Source organism: Mytilus trossulus, chromosome 11, assembly GCF_036588685.1.
Source record: "Mytilus trossulus isolate FHL-02 chromosome 11, PNRI_Mtr1.1.1.hap1, whole genome shotgun sequence".
Lineage (NCBI taxonomy): Eukaryota > Metazoa > Mollusca > Bivalvia > Mytilida > Mytilidae > Mytilus > Mytilus trossulus.
The window spans coordinates 4,557,639-4,582,067 of NC_086383.1; the positions used below are offsets into that span (position 1 = coordinate 4,557,639).

The 24,429-nt window shown below is 33.6% G+C and overlaps 1 protein-coding gene across 1 annotated transcript in view; it reads right to left on the reverse strand.

Annotated features, from left to right (window-relative positions):
- Positions 1–7,571: 7,571 nt before the first annotated feature.
- The window catches only part of LOC134690662 (uncharacterized), a 41,901-nt gene continuing 25,043 nt past the window's right edge, over positions 7,572–24,429 (reverse strand). Inside the window, exon 3 of the mRNA XM_063550653.1 lies at positions 7,572–11,245. Within this exon, the coding sequence (XP_063406723.1) occupies positions 9,264–11,245 (1,982 nt within the window). The 3' untranslated portion in view covers positions 7,572–9,263. The remainder of the gene's footprint in view (positions 11,246–24,429) is intronic.

Below are 24,429 nucleotides of genomic sequence, written 5' to 3' on the forward strand. Positions count from 1 at the left end.
GCAAACTTTCTATGGAACAAACAAATATAATAGCACTAAAAAATTATTTAAAAGAAAACTTATTAATAGAAAAAAATATATTCAATAAAAATAAATTACTCAGTAGGGCAGAAAACTGCTGGAATCCCTGGACTCCTTACTTTCATAAAAACAAAAAACAGAAAACAAATAGACTCCACATATAATGTATATATATTTCATATCCAAACAGCCTATGTTTTAAAATCATTTTCAGCAATGTTTCAAACAGCTGTGTCTATCAAATATAGTATATATCTTCTGTTTAGTGTATATAAATATTATGCATACAAGTGTGTAAAACTCATTATGTTCATGTGCAAGTAAGAAAAATATGAAATTTAATATAAAAAACTATATATATATATATATATATATACAACTCGTCTAAACATCAACCCAACAATGTTAGATCTGTAAATTTGCTTTCGCAAATTTTTGGTTCTTCCCTCGCCGGGATTCGAACCCATGCTACTGTGATATCGTGACACCAAATCGCCTGCACTGCAGCCGTCCCGCTAGACCACACGACCACCTGGGCTCTCAAAAAAAGAGCTTTCGGTGGCCATATGTTACCTTTCCACGTCAGTTTTAATCTAGCGGCGTACTACAGTACATGATATATAAGGCATGAAGATGTTATTGTTACAGATCAGCTAAATTATCTATAGTAAAGGATCCTACAAATTAATGTAAGATACAGTCACAGAAAATAATTATATGCATAAGTACGTCTGAGTCAGTGACAACCCTACAACAGATGTATCCATCGGATCGCCATCAATGATGGTGATACATGGCTGTGTACATAATGTATATACAACTCGTCTAAACATCAACCCAACAATGTTAGATCTGTAAATTTGCTTTCGCAAATTTTATATATATATAAGTGCCTCTAAATAGCAGCACATGACATACAAATCTATGGGAGTGTGAATTAATCAGTACAGAGATTAATTCAATTACACAAATAAAATTATAGATTGCCTAACAATGTAATTTTAATACACTATTTAATATGTAAATATAAGAATGTTTAAAATATTTACAAAATGATGACAATAAACGCAATATTTCGCTAGACCAACTAGCTTTATCAAGCGTGCATCTATCCAGGTAAAATCTTCGTTCTACGAAACATCCTTTTGAAAATGTCACTTTCCAAATTATAGAAGTCAACACCGAGTGGGACACTACGGCGAGAAGGAGAAGAGAAAACTTTTGGATCCACCAACTCCACACTTTAGAACCTGATGGTCTTAACGAAAAAGACGAGAAAAGATACAGGAAAGATAAAGAATAATTTAAAAACAAAGCATCGTCCTTTTTATCCCGTAATATCGGCCAATGGACGTTGCTAATTTCAACTTCCAATTATGTATTTTTAAGGCAACTAAATCCAAGAGCAACATATACATGGAGCTGCAAATTTTTTTTATTTTTAAGGCAGCTCAATCCAAATTCAACATAGACATTGAGCTGCAAAATTTTCTTATTTTCAAGGCAGCGAACTTCAACATATACATTGAGCTGCAAAAGTTTCTTATCATCTACAGCCGATTTCACCTGGATAGATGCACGCTTGATAAAGCTAGTTGGTCTAGCGAAATATTGCGTTTATTTTCATCATTTTGTAAATATTTTAAACATTCTTATATTTACATATTAAATAGTGTGTTAAAATTACATTGTAAGGCAATCTCTCTCTATATATATATATATATATATATAAGTACGTCTGAGTCAGTGACAACTCTACAACAGATGTATCCATCGGATCGCCATCAATGATGGTGATACATGGCTGTGTACATAATGGCGAGGGAAGAACCAAAAATGTGCGAAAGCAAATTTACAGATCTAACATTGTTGGGTTGATGTTTAGACGAGTTGTATATACATTATGTACACAGCCATGTATCACCATCATTGATGGCGATCCGACGGATACATCTGTTGTAGAGTTGTCACTGACTCAGACGTACTTATAAATATAATTATTTTCTGTGACTGTATATTACATTAATTTGTAGGATCCTTTACTATAGATAATTTAGCTGATCTGTAACAATAACATCTTCATGCCTTATATATCATGTACTGTAGTACGCCGCTAGATTAAAACTGACGTGGAAAGGTAACACACGGCCAGCGAAAGCTCTTTTTATTGAGAGCCCAGGTGGTCGTGTGGTCTAGCGGGACGGCTGCAGTGCAGGCGAGTTGGTTTCACGATATCACAGTAGCATGGGTTCGAATCCCGGCAAGGGAAGAACCAAAAATTTGCGAAAGCAAATTTACACATCTAACATTGTTGGGTTGAGGTGTAGACGAGTTGTATATACATTATGTACACAGCCATGTATCACCATCACTGATGGCGATCCGATGGATACATCTGTTGTAGAGTTGTCACTGACTCAGACGTACTTATAAATATAATTATTTTCTGTGACTGTATATTACATTAATTTGTAGGATCCTTTACTATAGATAATTTAGCTGATCTGTAACAATAACATCCTCATGCCTACATATCATGTACTGTAGTACGCCGCTAGATTGAAACTGACGTCGAAAGGTAACACACGGCCAGCGAAAGCTCTTTTTATTGAGAGCCCAGGTGGTAGTGGGGTCTAGCGGGACGGTTGCAGTGCAGGCGATTTAGTGTCACGATATCATAGTAGCATGGGTTCGAATCCCGGCGAGGGAAGAACCAAAAATTTGCGAAAGCAAATTTACAGATCTAACATTGTTGGGTTGATGTTTAGACGAGTATTTTTTTTTTCAAAACCTATGCATTTGTTCTACTTGATTATTAATGCAGGTATAATACTTCCAAAAACTAACAACTGTATAAATATGTTTTATTTACTAATATTTAAGAGGTACCGATAATTGATGTTTTAAACTAACAAATGTACAGATTTCAATAAAATATGAAGAATTTAATAGGGGTGGTCTAATGTGCTCCGGAAGGGTTAGCAGATCCTGCTCAACATGTGAGAAAATATTTTCCTTTATCTGGGATAACAAACCAGATAAAGTCAATAGAGAATAGGCAAGGGGATTGCAGTTACGACGTAAGGAACATATCCGATATTATTTGTTAAACGGTTATTCCATGACGGTTATTCCATAACGGTCAACTAACTCATATAAGTAAGTATTTCCACTTTTCTTCCACCTAGAATTGTTCTTGCGAGAAATATTTGTTTCGCAATATGGGGATTAGATATTTGGTATATCATATCAAACAGTTTATGCTCCTTCGAAATTTATCCTGCGTAACCGAATACTTTTCTTTGTAGGAGGTGTCTCCCCAAACACTGTTTTCCTTGTTTCCACTACTCCTTCGCAACCGTAAAATATTACTACAAATTTGTTTTATAAAATTGCTCATTATATCCTTTGCATGACTTGTTGTATTATGACGTAAGAGATATGAACACTCCATACGACTGTTACTTCCCCTTATGCATTTGATATAAGTGATATGCATTTCTATCTTGTAATTCCTAAGTGATAGAGACCTAGGATCTTTTGATTTGAGTTTATTGGTCAAAAAAAAAGTAAGGTTTAGGTCAAAGGTCAAGGTCATAATCTGAATTTTGATTTTGGCTTATGTTCATTATTTCCAAACAATGTATAAGATATCGACCAATTATGTTTAGTTAATTGTTAGTTGCGACATGCAATATGCGTATGATGATATAACTTAAAAACCAAATATAATCAAAACATTAAAGAAATTTCGAAAAGAATCTAGTTACTTTGTTCTGAAGCGATATATAAATGGTTTCGATATACTTTTGAGTGAAATAAGGGGTATAATTTGCTATTTCCGGTAATGTATTTGGTCTCAAATGATAATTTCTTTCACACAGATTCCAAAAATATCTAGTCTTGAGTGATAGGTTAATGTATTTAAATTACAAAATATAGGATAAGCACTTTTACATGAAAAAAAATGCAAAAATGCCTTTTTCCGGTATTCTCAATGTCACTTCCGGTTGTCTTTTGTCAAGGTCATACGTCACCAAACCTTTTGTTAAAGGTCATATGGCGTTATAATGAACCAAGTTGAAGTAATCATCAATTAATTTTATATTTGACAATTTCAGGGACAATAACTCCTATAAGATGTCATTGGATTGTTTCAGACCAAAAGCAAACTTATCATCATTAAAATAAAACAAATATTTTGCACTTGTTCTTTCACACGGCTGGTAATCTACACACACAGAACAATTGGCTCTGCAATGAAATCCGTGAGAGGACCTCCCGATTGAGTGGAGTAATTGTCACCGCTACAAAAGGTATGTACATTTCTAAATCGCAATGTTCTTATTCAACCGATCAAAATATTGAAAATCGGAGAATGCTATGCTGTGGTGAATACTTCAACGAAGAGCTAAATGTATCATATATTGTTGTACGTGGAGTTGAACTCCTACAAAATTAGTTGCCCAACGAGAAATTGCATAAAAACGTGACATTCAAATTTTGAAATGGTTATATTAACAGACATACAACTTCAAGTTTAGTTTGTTTTTCGGTCGATGGGTATGAATGAATGTCGTTTAGGGCGCCGTGTACGCTGTCTGTTGTTAATTGAAGTCCTAATAAATCTAAAAACTAACATGTTTTTCATTATTTTTTGCGTGAGGGGATCGGTTCTAATATACTTTAACATGTATCCTTACAACTGGTTATTCCTTGACGCATATGTATCGATAAGAATATATGATTATTCAAATTTATATATTTTTTTTTCTATACGTTGGGATAGGACATATATAAATGAGTTATCAAACGATTGTAATACAATTCGTTGTTTTGTTAAACAGTCAAAGAAACTTATCTATTTGTGGCGTTGAATTATCTATAATGTTATCGCATTGTCCAAAACATGCAATATATAAAGAACATCTGAGTTAATTACAGGTAGCACTTCTTTAATTAAAGACAATATTATCTTATTTCAAATCTTTTTTACTGCTAAATTGTAATTCCTTTATGAAGAAGTGTCATACAAATATACATATAGAATACCAAAAGAACATGCACTATTTTACTTTGCCAAAACACCTGTGCCGCATATTTCAACATAATCCGCGACATTATAAGTTGTAAGTTATACTAAGTGATGTACTACCCCTTTCATTACATTGACACTTCCTGGGAGATCAATTTGATCAAACTGTTTTTACCGGTAACATTCCCAAATCGTATCTCTATGAAACGAAACACATATATCATATCTTTAATCTAGTAGGTAAACAAAACTAAATAGTAATGATGGAAGCATCTCCCCGAAAGATTTGATTCAGTTTTTTTATTGTACTCATGAAACTTCTTTTTTTTTAATTCTCAAAACAGTTCAATCATATTGACTGAAATGGGAACCGATGTAGATAACATAATGGTCAGTGGATAGATCAATGTATTCCAGAAAAAGCATTTCGAAACTATATGCTTGCTAGAGAAATTCACCATTCAGATAATTTTAGTTGGACTTAAAAGCCGTCGTTTTGATACCCCAAGACTAATTAGATCTCTGTATAATATAAGTTCAGCATATCATTTCAAAAGAAAGTAATCGGTTATATGGATACACCATTTTTTTTCAGGAAAAAGTATCCCGATCTGAAGTGCCACAAGCAGGAATTGTTGACTGACAGTTTATTACAAAAACAATACCGGGCACACAATGCTTTTCATGGTGTTAGAATATTAAAATATATTATTAACCATGCACAACCATCAGAATCAGAGATGTCACAAACTTCTTTTAGTGCAGAATCCCTTATCAGAAATATTGTTTCTGTCAGACAGACAAACCAAAGATATTCAACACTGCAACGGCTTCTGGATAAAAAAATCATAACAAAATGTACAGCAAAAAAATAGGCGACAGTGGTTTAGATATGGCCCAACTATAAGCAGCGTATCGTCGCGATGCTCTATGTGGGATTCAGCGGTTTTTTTTCTGGAAAAACAAATGACGATAGACAAAGTGTAACAGCATGCACGCGTATAGCTCTTTTATCTGTAGTTTTCTCTTCAACAGAGAGATATAAACAAGAACAATGAATGTATACTGTCTGTTTTCTCACATTACATAGAACGTTAATGAAATTTTAATTATTTAAATAAAAGCATGAGGGATTTTACCACTGGTTGGCCCTTTATGACAAATAGTGTACCCTGAGCGATAGCGAGGGGTACAATATCGGCATAAAGGGACAACCAGTGGTAAAATCATGATATATTCAAGCCCCCATGAATTATTTTGATTCTAATAAGACAACTACGGCAATTCTTTTGTATCGAAGCGCTTTAGGTGGAAGCGTACATTTGCCGTACCCATAACATGCATAAATAAACGCACTATTAAATTGGCGTAAGTGGCATGCTTAAACTATTAACAATAGCGTATTTAGATAGTTTTGGATGAATTTAAATGATAAATGAAACTCATATGTATTATGTGTATACAAAAATTGGCTTATACCACATTTTATCATCGTTTGTTTACGTGTCCGTGTTGTGATGATTATCGGTTATACTAACGTGTATGTTTCCGTAAACTAATTATATTCTTACGTCATCGTTCTATGGCGTCGGGTACATCATTCATAAATAAAAAGCATATGACGTGGGAGTACGATAGGAACAGCCCTGGCAATATATTCATATTTAATCACGGGTGTGTACTCAAAGCATTTGAAGGACGTCATGTTAGTCTTCTATACCCCATGTATAAATAAATCATCAACAATTTAATTGCATATTATTATTTATTCGGCTCAGTCTCTGTCGATTTAGTAATGCCGATATGTTCTAGTTCTGCAAATGCATTTAACTTGCCATTGGTATCTCTTCAAACTGCATGTCAATTAGATAACGATTGTCTTAACTAGTATTGTGGATCTACAGGGGACCGTACGGCCTTCAACAACAATGCATATATTTGGCTTTACAAAATTCCTACAAAAAAATATTTAATACACACACACATACATTTATGTACAGGAATCTGATGTTAATTGGTTGTCATTTGTTGGTGTGGTTGTTTATCGCCCTCGTTTTTCATATAGATTATACCGTTTGTTTTCCTGTTTAAATGATTTTACCTTTGTCATTTTTTAAGTCCATTATAGCTTGCTGTTAGCTGTTACTCAAGATTCAGTGTTGAATAAAATTGAAAATGGAAATAAGGAATATGTAATAGAGACAACAACTTGACCATAGAACAGACAACAACAGAAAGTCACCAATAGGTCTTCAAAGACCTTACTTTGGCCTATAATTGTTTACTCTTATACATTGTGACTTGAACGAATGTTGTCGCATTTGTACTCATACCACATCTGCTTATATCTTTTTACAGTGTACTGCTAAACTGTAACATTAAGGTTCGTCTTGCGAAAGGGTATTTGACTCATAGACAAATACGTTTGCGTTTATATTCATGAACTATTTGTCACTGAAAGTTTATCAAAAACTAAGAAAAAAACGAAAAATAAACCAACACCAACAATTTTAGATATAGGTTCGTGTTTACCTGTCACATAACTTTATTGGCAACAGCAAGTATATATACCAACTGAAACATACATGTTATTAAAAAATATACATTAAAAGAAAAGAGGTGCACCAACAGAAATAGAAACGGCAATCTTACCCTTAATTTTATCTAATCTCAAAATGTTATTTCGTACCAGAATTTTTGTTCTAACTCATATTATAAATCGGAAGTTTCTAAGTGAAACAAGAACTCTAACTTATTCAACTCGGAGTAAAACTCGAACTTTAACTCAAATATAACTGTAACTCCAACTTAATCTCTTAATCTACCTCTAAGTTTATCCACATTTGATAACAAATATCTATTGAACAATATTACAATGTATGTACAATAATTATGAAAAAATGCATGTGTGTTGATGATCAAACTCAGTAAACATTGGTTGCCGCAGTTCGAATAAGTTATGCAGCGTTGTGTAATTACAGCAATTAATAGTTTAACCAATTGTAAGATCCTTTCGAAAAATAGTGGGGTTTTTTAACATGCTAAGTTTGCGGCATTTTTTTTACATGACGTTTCAGGTTTTATCTTCTAGGTCCGAAAGGACAAGGCAGTGAAGTTATTCTGCTTGCAGACAAAAAGGAACGTGCTACTTTTCAGCGAATAAACTACAAGCCGAAAATGATTTCTATAATATATGGCATGAGACAAATTTCTTATTTAACACATGCAAATAAAAAAAGAGATGATTTCATCCTTGACAATTTCTTAATAATAAACTTTGTTTAACGATTCAATAGATTGATAAAAAATATTAATGAATAATCGAATTAACCTTAAAAAAAATGTGAAACATGATACTAATGTTTGTAGTGAAAATAAAATGTTTCAACTCAATGCAAGCCTTGCAACGTCATTCTATAACGTGAACAGAAAAGATAAAGATTATACTGTTGTTTTTCCTGTTTGAATGGTTTTACACTAGTAATTTTGGGGCCCGTTATAGCTTTTTGTTCGGTGTGAGCCAAGGCTCTGTGTTGAAGCCCGTACATTGACCAATAATGGTTTACTATTATAAATTGTTATTAGGGTGGAAAGTTGTCTCATTGGTACTCATACCACATCTTCCTATATCTATATTTCCCGCCAAAATACGATAATATTATTATTTCCTTTTTAGCGGTTCAAAAACATCGCTGACTTTCCTTTTTATTTATGCTTTTAAAATCTTCCCCTGAAGCTGCAACGAATGCAGAAGTTTAAAGGGAAAAACAAACATTAGTAAATTTGTTTGATTTTGAGAACAAATAGCAACTAAAAATGGCGAGAAATATCAAAAGGCCTTGAAAAACAAGGAAATTGAGACAAATACATATCTTTAATGTGCAAGTAATATTTGAATGATTTTATTATCACAGTTAAACAAAAAAATAAAATACGTTTGCATAGTTTAGCTACTTTTTTAGCGAGGGCTATTTTTCTTTTTTTGGTAAAACGCGATTTTTTAAGTTTCGATGACGTCATATCTCAAAAATCAACATCGTTGACCCTAATTTTGTTTTCGCCTAAAATTTCGTAATAAGTACGATCTATCTAAAAGACTAACATTCATTCCATAGTGCAGCTCGATAACACAATTATATTAAGTTTGGCTTAAAAGGTCATAGTCAGGTTTAATCAGACATAATCATTACAGCGATATAACTTTGGATTAGATGTTTAAAAGTCTTAACTTCCTTATTTCTGCAGAGGTACAAATAATATAATCACATTGCAAAGCGTCTTCATAGCAATGAAAAGCTGTGTCATTATCACCAGATATTTCACAACATACTCCAAAAAGTGTTAATATATAAGAAAATACTTTAGCATGCTTAGGTGTGCTAGATTGTAATGAAAATAAATGATGCAATGTCCGTTGTCTGTTAAAAGTATCACCAATATGATGATAGCATAGAAATCTTAAACAGTGAGACAGTATACCCGGTGGTATTATGAACACACTGTCTTTTACTTCTAGCTCTAGCTCTTGTGGTATTAATGATGAGTGCGGTAAGTACATTATATTATCTTCAACAACTGTTTTCATCCTTGCATTCAGTGTCATTAAAGAATGTACGTTATGTTTATAATCATTTATATCTGCTTCACTGCTGTAATTCATACCTAACTTCACCATATCTGGTGAATATTTTGATAGCACATACTCTGTAAGTCTGAGTGTTACATTGTACTGTTCTGTTACATAATAAAAAGACGCGTATAACAACCAACCTGTCACAGCATCCCTCTTTATGCCATCCTGTAAATGTCTATGATAACTTGTGCATATGCTGTTCTTGTTATTGATATTTATTGTTTTCGGTGATGGTAATAGTTGTGCTGTGTATTGATTAATGGTAGCATAATGAAACTTACACACATCAATATTAAATAAAGTGGTTTCAGAATTTTGTAAAGACTCAATAAATGATAGTACTTTATGATATTTTGACATTAGCTCAATACCGGGATTCATAAATATAGTAGTAGTTCTGTAAAACAGGAAATCTAACAATATTTCTGATTGTTCACTGTGTTCACTATATGACGGATAACAACTTATATTACAATTATACGAATGAAATAAATTCTGCATCAATCCATTGATTCCACTATACTTTATACTATTCAGTACACTGAGTAGTGAGTTATTGTTATGTATATCGATCTTTCCTAAGAACATGTTTTGTTCAGGTATGAAATAGTTCGGACAGTAGCAGTTGTTTACCCATAATATCAGCTTATTCAGACAGAGAGAAAAACAAATAAACAATTTAGGTAATTGAAATGTGTCAATATCCACTTCCTCTGAGACCCAGAATAAAGCCGTCTTCAAAAAGTAAGAACACAACAAGTCTTTTACATCGTCGTTTGTGTTTACGATACGTTGTAATGTTAATTTAAGAAGACCGTAACACAAGAGTTGGCTGAAATTAAACGAATGTACAAGTTGTTTTTCTGCCACAGAGAAGGATATTCTCCATAATAAATCACAATTTGGCATAGTCCTGGGTCCAATAGGTACTAACAAACAACCGTTATTTATTATCCTGTCAATGGTGACATTAGGGGGCCATTGCCGTCGATAACGCAATATCCATGGCATGGCATGGTATGGTAAATATTTACTCCTAAGACATAATGCAATATCCATAGAAAGATTTGCATTTGATAAGCAGGGACCGTGTGCTGAGAAAATCTGCTGTTGAATCTGCTTCATACCATTTACACAGTTGGTCGTTGATAAATATGGACCTGCTTGTGTATTGACAATACATTTATTCCTTACAAAATGTTCCATTTTAGCTTCCGCTACCAATCTGAGTCTAGTAAATCCAGGATGATCAGTATCTGTCTCCATAACAAATTCAGTACGTTTTACCGGATGTTTGATAATCCTTTCAATCCGTGTTACGTTTACATTATTATCGACATACATTACATCTATATCACTTCCTGGTAAACTTAGACCTTCTGCTAAACTCCCACTGGATATTTGTGTTCCAATTTCGTCATTTGCATTGTGTACTTTATCGTTTAAGATAAACAGTAGTTGTCTCTTACGTATGTCTATTTCAGTACCTACTGTTTTTATTAGGTGTTTGATCAAGTTGTTTTCTGTGGAATCATTTTCAGTCCAAGACAAATACTCTATAAAAAGAATATGTTAATATATTTAACATTTTCAAACGCTTAAAACATATGTCTTATGTGTATCTCTAGATTTTCTTTCAGTGACAAGGTAACACTACGAATATTGAAGATATAGCGCTAGACATGAGGCTAAGCAATTGGTGCTGCAGGAAAGATCAAAGGTGTGAATTCGAATCCCCTCGGTGGACAACAATTACTTTGAGTAGAATCATTTTTAATGCAAAACAAATGCTCTATACAAATAGATAAAGCTATATATATATGGTTGGTAGATTCTTATAGACTCTCTCTATATATATAAACGCCTAAAAAAGTGTACACAATAACTCCAAATACAAAAAAGGGTAACTATTAATGTAATTATTTATAAATATTTCGGAGAACAGATATCCTTCGTCAGTCAGATTCTGATGTTAAATGAATCATCTTTAAGTCTTCTTAGATTAAACTTTTACTAAATCTTGAGATTTATCCAGCTTCTAACTTTGGTATTGAAATGCAATAACTTCGTATTTAATGGCGAACACTTCCTCCAAGTTAATGGAACAGCAATGGCAACACAGATGGCCCCGTCTTATGCCAATATTTTATGGGGAAATTAGAACAAAGAATTTTCAATTCATCTCTTCATCAACTTCTCTCTTGTTTCCGATTTATCGACGATATTTACATGAAGTGGGACAATACTTACCAAGAACTAAATGTGTTCATTCATCATGCCAACAATGCCCATCCCTCAATAAAATTCACATATAGTGCTTCACATTCAGGTTATATTACTTATTATTACAGTCTATGTTTCTTTTTCTTAACCTTTTTCATTTATTAAATAAATTTGTTGAAGATACCAATTTAAATTGCTTAATGTTTTGAGGGATGTATAAGTACCATGCCACGTTCTTCTAGTTATACTTAGTCAAAAATTATTATAAAATTTTAACGGCCGTTTGTTCAAGATGTTTAAATATTCAGACTCTGTTGTAGCTACTTTACTCTGTCAATTTCAAATATTTAGATCGTTCAGTGCTGTCTTTTTGGTAATTTTACAGACGTTATCATGCTTATTCATGTTGTACCATCATAATTGTCGCTCCCAAAAAAGTTTTAGAATTGTGCTAGTTCAAATCGCACATTATTATTTTTATTTAAAGCATATTAGTGCGCTCCCTGTTGTAATAAACCATATAACCTATGTCATGTTTAACATTTTTTTAGAATGGTGCAAGCGTCTTAACTGATGTTCGGTTTGACTTTTTTATTGGATAAATCTCAAGATTTTGTAAAAGTTTAATCTAAGAAGACTTAAACATGATTCATTTAACATCAGAATCTGACTGACGAAGGATATCTGTTATCCGAAATAATTATAAATAATTACATTTCTAGTTACCCTTTTTTTGTATTTGGAGTTGTTGGATAAACTTGTTTAGGCGTTCATATAATTTATTTATTGTGTACATGTATCGTTACTCGTAACGATCCAGCGCCCTCGTGGGGAAAATTTTAATTTTTGACTACTATTCAGACGTTATATATATATATATATACTGTACTGCAGTATGCCTCTAGATTGAAACTGACAAGGAAAGGTAACACACGGCCACTGAAAGTTTTATTATTGTAGAGCCCAGGTGGTCGTGTGGTCTAGCGGGACGGCTGCAGTGCAGGCAATTAGTTGTCACGATATCAGAGTAGCATGGTTTCGAATCCCGGCGAAGGAAGAACAAAAAATTTACGAAAGCAAATTTACAGAACTAACATTGTTGGGTTGATGTTTAGACGAGTTGTATATACATAATGTACACAGCCATGTATCACCATCATTGAAGCCGATCCGATGGATAAATCTGTTGTAGAGTTGTCACTGACTCAGACGTATTTATATATATATATATATATATAGTCAAATGCGTTTTGGTTTAAATATACTTTTTCACTCTTTTGGTCTTTTGGAAAATGTTGTTTGTGCTGTTTTTAGACCCTTCTACAACGACATTTGTTTGACATGCACACGTATAAAAATGTGGTTTTTATCCAACGCAGTCATAGGTTTGAACGTAGTTTTCAATTTAGACTCGTTTATATATATATATACAACTCGTTTAAATATCAACCCAACAAAGTTAGATCTGTAAATTTGCTTTTGCAAATTTTTGGTTCTTCCCTCGCCGGGATTCGAACCCATGCTACTGTGATATCGTGACACCAAATCGCCTGCACTGCAGCCGTCCCGCTAGACCACACGACCACCTGGGTTCTACAATAATAGAGCTTTCGCTGGCCGTGTGTTACCCTTCCTCGTCAGTTTTAATCTGGCGGCGTACTGCAGTACATGATATATAAGGCATGAAGATGTTATTGTTACAGATCAGCTAAATTATCTTTAGTAAAGGATCCTACAAATTAATGTAAGATACAGTCACAGAAAATAATTATATTTATAAGTACGTCTGAGTCAGTGACAACTCTACAACAGATGTATCCATCGGATCGCCATCAATGATGGTGATACATGGCTGTGTACATAATGTATATGCAACTCGTCTAAACTTCAACCCAGCAATGTTAGATCTGTAAATTTGCTTTTGCAAATTTTTGGTTCTTCCCTCGCCGGGATTCGAACCCATGCTACTTTGATATCGTGACACAAAATCGCCTGCACTGCAGCCGTCCCGCTAGACCACACGACCACCTGGGCTCTACAATAATAGAGCTTTCCCTGCCCGTGTGTTACCTTTCCTCGTCAGTTTTAATCTGGCGGCGTATTGCAGTACATGATACATGTTCTTCCCTCGCCGGGATTCGAACCCATGCTACTGTGATATCGTGACACCAAATCGCCTGCACTGCAGCCGTCCTGCTAGACCACACAACCACCTGGGCTCTACATTAATAGAGCTTTCCCTGGCCGTGTGTTACCTTTCCTCGTCAGTTTTAATCTGGCGGCGTATTGCAGTACATGATACATGTTCTTCCCTTGCCGGGATTCGAACCCATGCTACTGTGATATCGTGACACTAAATCGCCTGCACTGCAGCCGTCCTGCTAGACCACACGACCACATGGGCTCTACATTAATAGAGCTTTCCCTGGCCGTGTGTTACCTTTCCTCGTCAGTTTTAGTCTGGCGGCGTACTGCTGTACATGATATATAAGGCATGAAGATGTTATTGTTAAAGATCAGCTAAATTATCTTTAGTAAAGCATCCTACAAATTAATGTAAGATACAGTCACAGAAAATAATTATATTTATAAGTACGTCTGAGTCAGTGACAACTCTACAACAGATGTATCTATCGGATCGCCATCAATGATGGTGATACATGGCTGTGTACATAATGTTTATACAACTCGTCTAAACATCAACCAAACAATGTTAGATCTGTAAATTTGCTTTCGCAAATTTTTGGTTCTTCCCTCGCCGGGATTCGAACCCATGCTACTGTGATATCGTGACACCAAATCGCCTGCACTGCAGCCGTCCCGCTAGACCACACGACCACCTGGGCTCTACAATAATAGAGCTTTCGCTGGCCGTGTGTTACTTTTACTCGTCAGTTTTAATCTGGCGGCGTACTGCAGTACATGATATATAAGGCATGAAGATGTGATTGTTACAGATCAGCTAAATTATCTTAAGTAAAGGATCCTACAAATTAATGTAAGATACAGTCAAAGAAAATAATTATATTTATAAATACGTCTGAGTCAGTGACAACTCTACATCAGATGTATCCATCGGATCGCCATCAATGATGGTGATACAATGCTGTGTACATAATATATATACAACTCGTCTAATCATCAACCCAACAATGTTAGATCTTTAAATTTGCTTTCGCAAATTTTTGGTTCTTCCCTCGCCGGGATTCGAACCCATGCTACTTTGATATCGTGACACAAAATCGCCTGCACTGCAGCCGTCCCGCTAGACCACACAACCACCTGGGCTCTACAATAATAGAGCTTTCCCTGCCAGTGTGTTACCTTTCCTCGTCAGTTTTAATCTGGCGGCGTATTGCAGTACATGATACATGTTCTTCCCTCGCCGGGATTCGAACCCATGCTACTGTGATATCGTGACACCAAATCGCCTGCACTGCAGCCGTCCTGCTAGACCACACGACCACCTGGGCTCTACATTAATAGAGCTTTCCCTGGCCGTGTGTTACCTTTCCTCGTCAGTTTTAATCTGGCGGCGTATTGCAGTACATGATACATGTTCTTTTGCCGGGATTCGAACCCATGCTACTGTGATATCGTGACACTAAATCGCCTGCACTGCAGCCACTAGTAACCCTAATTTAGCTTGAACGGACAAAAACGTGTTAACGCTATTTAAATGAGATTAATTGTTATTTGATAAAGATTGACAAAAATTAAAAAACATTTTTAATTCATTTCAATTCATTTCAATTCATTTTAACGCCAGTCAAATAGATTTCTTTGCGGTGAATCAATTGAAATCAAGTTGCTGGTAATGTACGTCAAACTATTAGGCCACGCCCCCGTTAAACTATTTCAAACTGGCATCAATTCGTTTTAAATATCGTTGAGACCCGAGCTTTGTACAGGTAAATCACTCAAGCAAGACAAACTTTATTTATTTATCGTTTTTTTTTCATCAACTTCAATCGAATTTAGTTATATGCGTGTATTCTCAGTTAAGTCGCATGCTTCACAATTTTAACAAATGAATGAACAATACATGTGACATTAAAGAAATTTAGATAAAAACATTAAAATATTGATGCACGGTTTAAGAAATGTGAATCTGTTGAAAATAAAATAGTAGTATAACATAATTTGAATATGCCAAAATGCAGTTGATCTTTATCTCACACATTCGTTTTAAAAATTGCTAATTGCTATGAAAACTCGTGGAATCTAAGTAACGTGTGGTACTTTGCAATTGCTTACGAAACTTTAGGTATTCCTGAATATTTATCTTTTCTGTTTTTCTGTTTTACTATATTGTACTCGTAAATAAGATACGTAACGGAAATAAAAGTAACTTCACAGAAATTATTAATTGGGTATATAATTTAAATCTTATATTTTCGGTAGACAACAAATATTCACTAGCTGTATATCAATATATGAAATTGCTTGTAATGAAAAACAATGTTTTGTTAAATAATAAAATTGATGAAGATAATGTTGACATTTGTTGAATTTTAATAATAAACAGTTAAGTCTTGCTCAAAATTATACTAGTAAATGAAGTAACAGATCAATGAGCTTTTAAACTATGTTAAATTGTAATACCGGTCGCTGGAGCAAAACAGGCGTAAATTGTAGAAGAGCATATAATGGACGAGCATATTGAAGCGTTGTTACGATTCGTATATTATCGTGCTATCATGCACCTTGACGTACAAAAATTCTTGTAATAAATGAACATGTATCCTGTATATATGAGATAAATTTTAGTTTGGGATACCAACGGGTAGGTTTAGTTAAACGATCTTGACTGGCTATTAGTCGGCATTCTCTTATGCCTTTTAATATGCTCTAGCGTTAAATCAAGTCTGTTAAGACTGTTTTGGACACACCTAGACCAATCATAAAAAGTAACGTTTAAAAATTTCAGATCGGATCAAGATCCGTTTAGTGTGTCAGAATGATATTAGGAGTTTCGCCCTTTTATGTGGATGATACATTGTATTATAAATGCTAAAATAAAAAAAAAGTATATTATTTTTAATTATGAAACATAAAATCATTCGTTGATATTATTTAAAAAAAAAAGGAATTGAAAATTTTAAACGTAACACTAATAAAAGAGTGACAACAACATCTTAAATGTGTATTAATGTGTTTTTTTTTTTTGTTTTTTTTTTGGTTGTCTTAATGTACTTTAATCATTCTAATCATTTTCTGTGCTTTATTTTGTAATTCATTCATTTGATTGTATAGCGGCACCTTGATTGGTAAATAAAATTATCTTATCTTATCTTATCTTATAAATTTCATACGTCCAATTCACGTTTCTGGATTTTACTTCATCCGGAACGATCAATAACGCAAAATACAAATATTTTATATGCAAGATCATTTATATAGTTAATTTCGTTATCCTCTTTAGGCCGCATCAGGGAACCGTGTCTCCGTCTAAACTAAGCTTCTGAAACTGCTCTTAGGCCGTGAAGTGAGAGTGATAAAACTATAATAAAAACAGAAATGAAGGACCCCGTCAAGATCCTCATAGATTTAAACAATACATATGTATGACATAAATTTAAGTGTAGCATTGAGTATATGTCTTAGTCTCTTAGTACATTTGTGTGTAAATGCGCTTATCCTATCTTTCATTTGAATAAAAAACTTATTTAATATAAATATGTATTTCTTTGTTTGTTCAGGTTTGTTGTTGCACTATTATAAATAATTCTTCTTCGTCTTCTACCTCTAAACTGTAAAATTAGCGTATTTATGCGCTAAATATACGGTCTATAAAGATTTAGTTCGATGGCACTTGTTAATAATCTAAAGGTAATAAAATGAACGATCCATAAAATAACGTGGCAATTACAATGGCTATTTCACAGTTATATCATACGTTCACTCGTAATGGTATCATACATGTACCTCCGTGTGTGGTGTATAAGGTTCTAAATCATGTTTTTATAGCTTCTTTCAAACACTATTGACGACGTTGTTCAAACTACATGCACATATCACAAAACCGCAAATTGAATATAGTTAAAAAGATTATACGATTTTGAAAATGCATTTTTTTTCTATCAAAAATGTAGGGTCGTGTATGTGTAACTCTAAGTGTTTACCTAAAATGTATTGACTTGAAAAAGAATATATTTGTTCTCAAATATTAAACAAATGAAACATTTTCCGAAAACAAATTCCACATAATAACGTTTTGTCCTCTAATTCTTTTTTGGGGTGTCCGTTAAAATACCGCAAAAGTCCCCCTTAGTGCACATAGAACAAAAAAAATGCACTAAAGGACCTGATGGAATGATACAATTGGCACAAAAGACATTGCATATACAAGTCAACGTTTAAAAAAAAAAACAATTTCAAATTTTATAATCACATTTAGACAGCAATTTTATATTTTATCGACACGCGCCACACTCAGTTGACAGTAATATATAAAAAATCATGTTCGTTCAACCTTGACCCGTTTTGAATACACTAGTATACTTATTAAGAATGTATATATTATGTTATTTCATGTTGTTCTTGGTTTTTTTTATGGTATAGTTATTTCTGCCATATCTATTTTGCTTTTCTGACTGTTATAGTTTTTACTTCTATGTAAGAGTGTATTTTCTTCTTATTTTTGTTTCTTTTAATTTCGTCTGCTTGTTCCGTAAGACTTTTATTAGTTCACTAAGTTCTGTAGAAATGTTTTATAAAGATATTTTGAAATAGTAAAAAATATACAGAGATTTTATTTTAACCAACACATACTGATATAATAGAAGATAAACATATTTCGCAAAGTATAATAGTTTATTACATTTTTGTTGAGCCTTCCGACTTTTGTTGCAATAGCTATCTACAAACCACAAAAAATTACTCTGTGGGTAAAGTGTTTGAAACTTTAATTACTTTCTTAACTATCCTGGATTTCTAATAAAATAGGACAGAAGCTTGTTAATGATTATGATAGCTTAAAAAAAATGTGTATCCGTATTTTTATTTATAACTATTTTTTTTGGTTTTCAAGTTCTGTAAGCTGATATACATGCACTCTGGTTAGAGTTTAAAAAAAAAACACATTTTCCAGTCGGGGCCTTATAGTGATCGGTCGACTATATGGAAGGGGTTTTCTCGTTATTGAAGGCCGGATTGTTGCCTATAATTGCTTACATCCACTTCAGTTTAGGAGGTTGAGCGTACACACACATGCATGCTTATCACGTCATCTTCTTTTTGTGAAAATCCCAAGTCAGTGGCCTGTAGTTCAGTGGTTGCCGTTGGTTCATGTCTGGCATATTATTTTATTTTTGTTTTTGTAAATTGTTGTTTTTTCTAGATAAGGCCGTTAGTTTTCGAATTTAATTGTTCAAAATTTGTTTATGTTTGGACCTTTTATATATATATAGCCGATTATAAGGTATGGTCGCCCAATATAGCTTACATGTGTACATCCAATTAATTTGATGGATAGTTGTATAATTGCAAATCATATCACATCTCTTTAATTTTTTTTTATATTGAAAATGAGCTTTGAAAAGTTGGACAAGCGATTGTACAGGAAAGGCCCAAGTGATAGTACAGTAAACTCGTAAGCGATTGTACAGTCAATTAATTTATCCGATATTGAAAAAATTATAATTTGTGAATCTCTACTGGTGCAATGGCTTTTAAACTTTCAGACAGGTAAGACCATACAACAGAAATAGTACTTTAAAAATTTCTGGACTCAACGATGTGTATTTCAATGATTATTGACATTTTTATCGCTGTTGTGTGACAGTTCTGATCGATATATTAAAAGCTCCTCCATTCGACGAAAAACGTTTGTATGCATACGTCGTTTATTATTTGATTGGTTCATATATAGCAGTGGCGGATCCAGAAAAAAATTTGGGGGTGGTCCCAAATCAATATTGAATGGTATGAAAAAGGTCAAACTATACCTTCGACATTATGGAAGATCATGAATTTGGACAACACCATGCGATGCACATATCCCTAGGTAACGGAATTTAAAGAAATGTAAAACTGATTTTTATTTCAGACTCTATACAATATCTTGCAATCTAAAATAGCACAACATACAACTGCATCTGAATAAGACAAGCTGTAAAAATGGTTTAGCTAAAATGTTCCGAATCGTTAAAAATAGTTTTACGTAAAATTGTTCAAAATTTACTAATTTAACAAACTTAAGAGTCGTTTATCAGGTCATTCAACATCATGCTTCGCGAGGTTTCCTTGCAAAGTTATCTATAATTTGTTTTATGTTTAGTTCCAAACTGTAGTGCACATGCATCAACGCAAGTCCGTTTAAACGCGATTGTCCCATAGTTGTTCTCAGGTAGGGTTTTAGAAGTGATAACTCACTGTTGGATCGCTCACATTCGCAACTCTTCACCCCAATGGTAGCTATGATTTTTAAGATAACAGAAATAATTGGAAAGTCGGTTTTGCAACATTCTTTCAGAGCACCGGCTACAGTTTCTGGTTTTGAAAGCATTGACTCGCAAGTCTTTTGCCACAAACGCAGTACGGAAGGCAATGTAGATGGACTCGGCAAATCAGTATGGTAAAAGTCTACAAAATGTTTAATTTCATCAAATGTTGCGCTTTGTACAAATGCCGGTACCAACTTCAGTGCTTGAATTGCTGTTGATGTTGGGGGAAAAGGGGGGTCAAAGAGATAGATAAACAAATTTAATTTAATTCATTCCTAATGATTGTTTTTTTTTCAAAATGTACATAAATGAAATTTAAAACCGAGACTCCATTAGTTGGAGAATGCAACTATATGGAAATTTTACTTAAAAATACAAAAAATATTTGTATTAATTTACCTTTCAGAATAAGAAGTCAACTTCTTCATATTGACGAGCTGTTTTGACAATTTAATTACATGTATACAGGTGAAACGCATAGATCCGTGTTCTATCATTGTGACACCTCCAGGTAATCCATAACCAATTAGTGCGGTAAAAGGATTAATCATAAGTGTTAATTTGTTAATTAGCTTGTTATTGAAAAAATAGACACTTTAAAATAATTTGAGGTTCGTCATGGGGGTGGTCCGTTGCGCCGTGGGACCACCCCCTGGATCCGCCACTGTACATATAGAATGTTTTAAATGTCTAGAAGAAACGTTATATAGTATCATTTAATTCACTATTGGAAAACTTTCCATGTTGCAATTTGTTATATTTCCGAATGTCGAAAATGTACAAACTGTACCCTTCCAACACAATATAATAATGATGTTATCGGGTTTTTACATGAGATCCCCACGAATGCCACATTTTCTCATCTTAATGTCTATCAATCTCTTATGAAAGTATGTACAAATGTAAACTCCTGTGTTGTTAAGAAGGACATAAAAATAAAATTACTCTTTCATCAAGTTGAAGATAAACTACGCTAAATCATTAAGTTCATTCTACAACTATCATAAATTTATCAATTAGTAACGATCAAATGACAATTGTTTATTGGATAAGGTTGACTGAACATTGATGCTTGGGAATTTGCAATAAGCCTTCGGTCACATTGCATGCGCTGATAAATAAGAAAGTCAATTTCAAAATTATGATATAAATTGAAACCCAAATTTATATTTATGAGTTATATACTTATATCTTCTCATATCCATGTTTGTGGTCTAATGACATCGTTTTAATGTCCTTAGTGCAAAAAATTTGTTCTTAATGCACCAATGATTTGTATAGTCCTTCAGTGCACTAAGAAGTCCTTTGTGGTATTTCTACACACCGTACAAAATTTGGCTGTGATCAAAATGTTAAAAAAAAATTACCCATTTATTATAACAATTTTCAAATATTTAAGATTAAATTATGCAAGGAAAAGTGCCTTTGTTTTCTGTCAAAATTATTTGCCTTTTTTGACATAAAGTTGTCGATACATAAATTGGATACCCTGCATTTCAATAGCATATTATCAAATTGCTGAAAGATCACCTACATTTTCTTAACAGGGAATCCGTTAGTATTGAAACCCCCTGTCCTTTAGGGTGAATAGGGTATAGTAATATGGTCACTTGGTCTTCTCCAGACCGGCAGTAAAACGCTTGCCGAAATGGGGCGTCCGTTTGGCTGTGCGGGATGTATCAAGTTCGCAGTCACGTCCGGTCAGAAGGGTGACGTGAAATCTGATGCCTCGTGTAAAGAGACTTCAACGCTCTTTGTTCTTTGCACGTTAAGAATCCTTGCAACAACTCTTTTGAGGGGTCCGTAGGTGGCCTGTTGCGAGGCAAAATTTCTGTCCCTATACAAGGTATCCTCGTTTTCCAGTGGCAGTCCAAATTTCCCTGACCATCATCCCAGATGGCCTCTATCGTATCAACATACCTAGTGTATTTATTGTGAACTTGTTCTCGTCCTGAATATGCATGAACTATTTGCCACTGGACGTTAAGCAACAACAATCAATCAATCATTCAATCAATCCCTGTCCTTAATAATCGGCCTTAATAATTCAATTTGTCGTTCTGCATTATTTTGGCGTAAGAAAGACGCACACATTCAGGCTAACGCCCTTAAGGTGTATAGCATATAGATATAGGAAGATGTGGTGTGAGTGCCAATGAGACAATTCTCCATCCAAATTACAATTAATGAAAGTAAACCATTGTAGGCTTATGTACGGCCTTCAACACGGAGCCTTGGCTCGCAACGAACAACAAGCTATAAAGGGCCCCAAAATTACTAGTGTAAAACCATTCAAACGGGAAAATCAACGGTTTAATAGTTTTGTATTTCATATTACTTCCCAGATAGGTTTCTTCATTCGTGTCCTTTACACCCACACTAATAAGCTGTGATTTCTGTGTGAATAAAAGTTTCAAATGAAGTGCATGGATGTAAGTAATGATAGGCAACCGCAATGCCTTCAATAATGAGAAGAAAACATAACGTATAATCGGCTTGAAATTGTCCCTCTTGATGATTATACATTGTTTTTTCCTATAGAGAAATAAATTATCGATTTAAATTATTTTTTACATCATAAAAAAGGGTACAATATCATAAAATCAATTTTGTGAAAAGCGATGAAAACTTAGTGACCCCAATATAAATTTGAACCCCTCTTAATCTTTCCTGTGTTTACGAGCACAAAATTCAAGGATCCCTAATTTGTTTTTAACTGTCTTTATGAAAGTTAGCACCGACGGTTAGCTTTACACTAGTAAGTTTGTCTTAAAGATAATTGGCTTTGTGTTAAAACTGTCGTTACGTTGCTGTCTTGCGGACGAATACCCGAAATCTCTGTGTCATCAGCAATCATACAGGAATGACTTTATATCGGGTTATTTAAATTAAATACTCTGTTTTTTGCATAGAAATAATTCTTCGTTAATCTGAGCATTGAAAGAATACTTCATATCACAAGCTATAAATATGGATACAAAAAAATCTAAGCGAAATTGATAATACCGCAAAGAAATGTGTTGTATTTCAGTAAATATAACACTTGTTTTCGTTTAATTGTAAACATGTTGTAGCCCATCATGCATTGTTTCTTGTTTAGTGGATTGGTAAAAAAAGCGCCCAAAAAAAAAGAGTTCAAAATAAATTACGTCACACGTTAATACATTATAATAACAGATGCTCGGACATACGTATGGTAATTCATGCATATCCTAAAAGGTCGTGTTCTCGATCTGTTAAAACGGAAATGACACGGCCGGGTATTGTAAAGGTTTGAGGGACTTTTAATGTCAAATTCATATCCCTGGGCAACGAAATTATCGATTTGTTAAAAAAAACACCGTGTGTACGCTGGTGTCTTCCTCGAATGCCAACATTTTATATGTTACCTATTCCTTGAATGCCAACAAAAATATTTCTGTTTTTATAAGATGAAATTGTAACATGTTATCACATTTTAATAAGAAAAGTAGCAAAATTTAAGGGTTAAATAATTATGAATATAAAGATAGAAAGAAAATGATTTTTGTTACTTTTTATTAAAAAATAAATAAATTTGGGAATGAACAAGTTTTATTAACATAAGACATATATATAAATATAACATTTATATTTAGTTAATTGAAATATAATTATTTCAAACTAAAAGAGGATATTAGAGATTTATTTTGTTCCATATTATTATAAATATTATATATACATGAAATATATGAATATTTTAATTAAACAATTAACCATAAAATAGGGTAACAAGAATTTAGTCTATAGCGGATTGATTTTTTTAGTTGTTTGTGGCTTTGAACTAGCAGTCAGTAACTGCAAGTTTTCTCAGAGGATGTACTTTACAAGTGTTTTTTGTTTGTTTGGATATACAAGAACCTGACCACGTCTATTCTGTGTAGTATTTCTATTTATTTACATCTGATGAGTTAAACCGGTTTCATCTGATTTGTATAGTTAGTTCCACTATGTGGTATGGGCTTTGCTCATAGTTGAAGACTGTACGGTGACCTATACTTGTGAATTTCTGTGTCATTTGGTCTCTTGTGGAAATGTGTCTCAATTCCAAT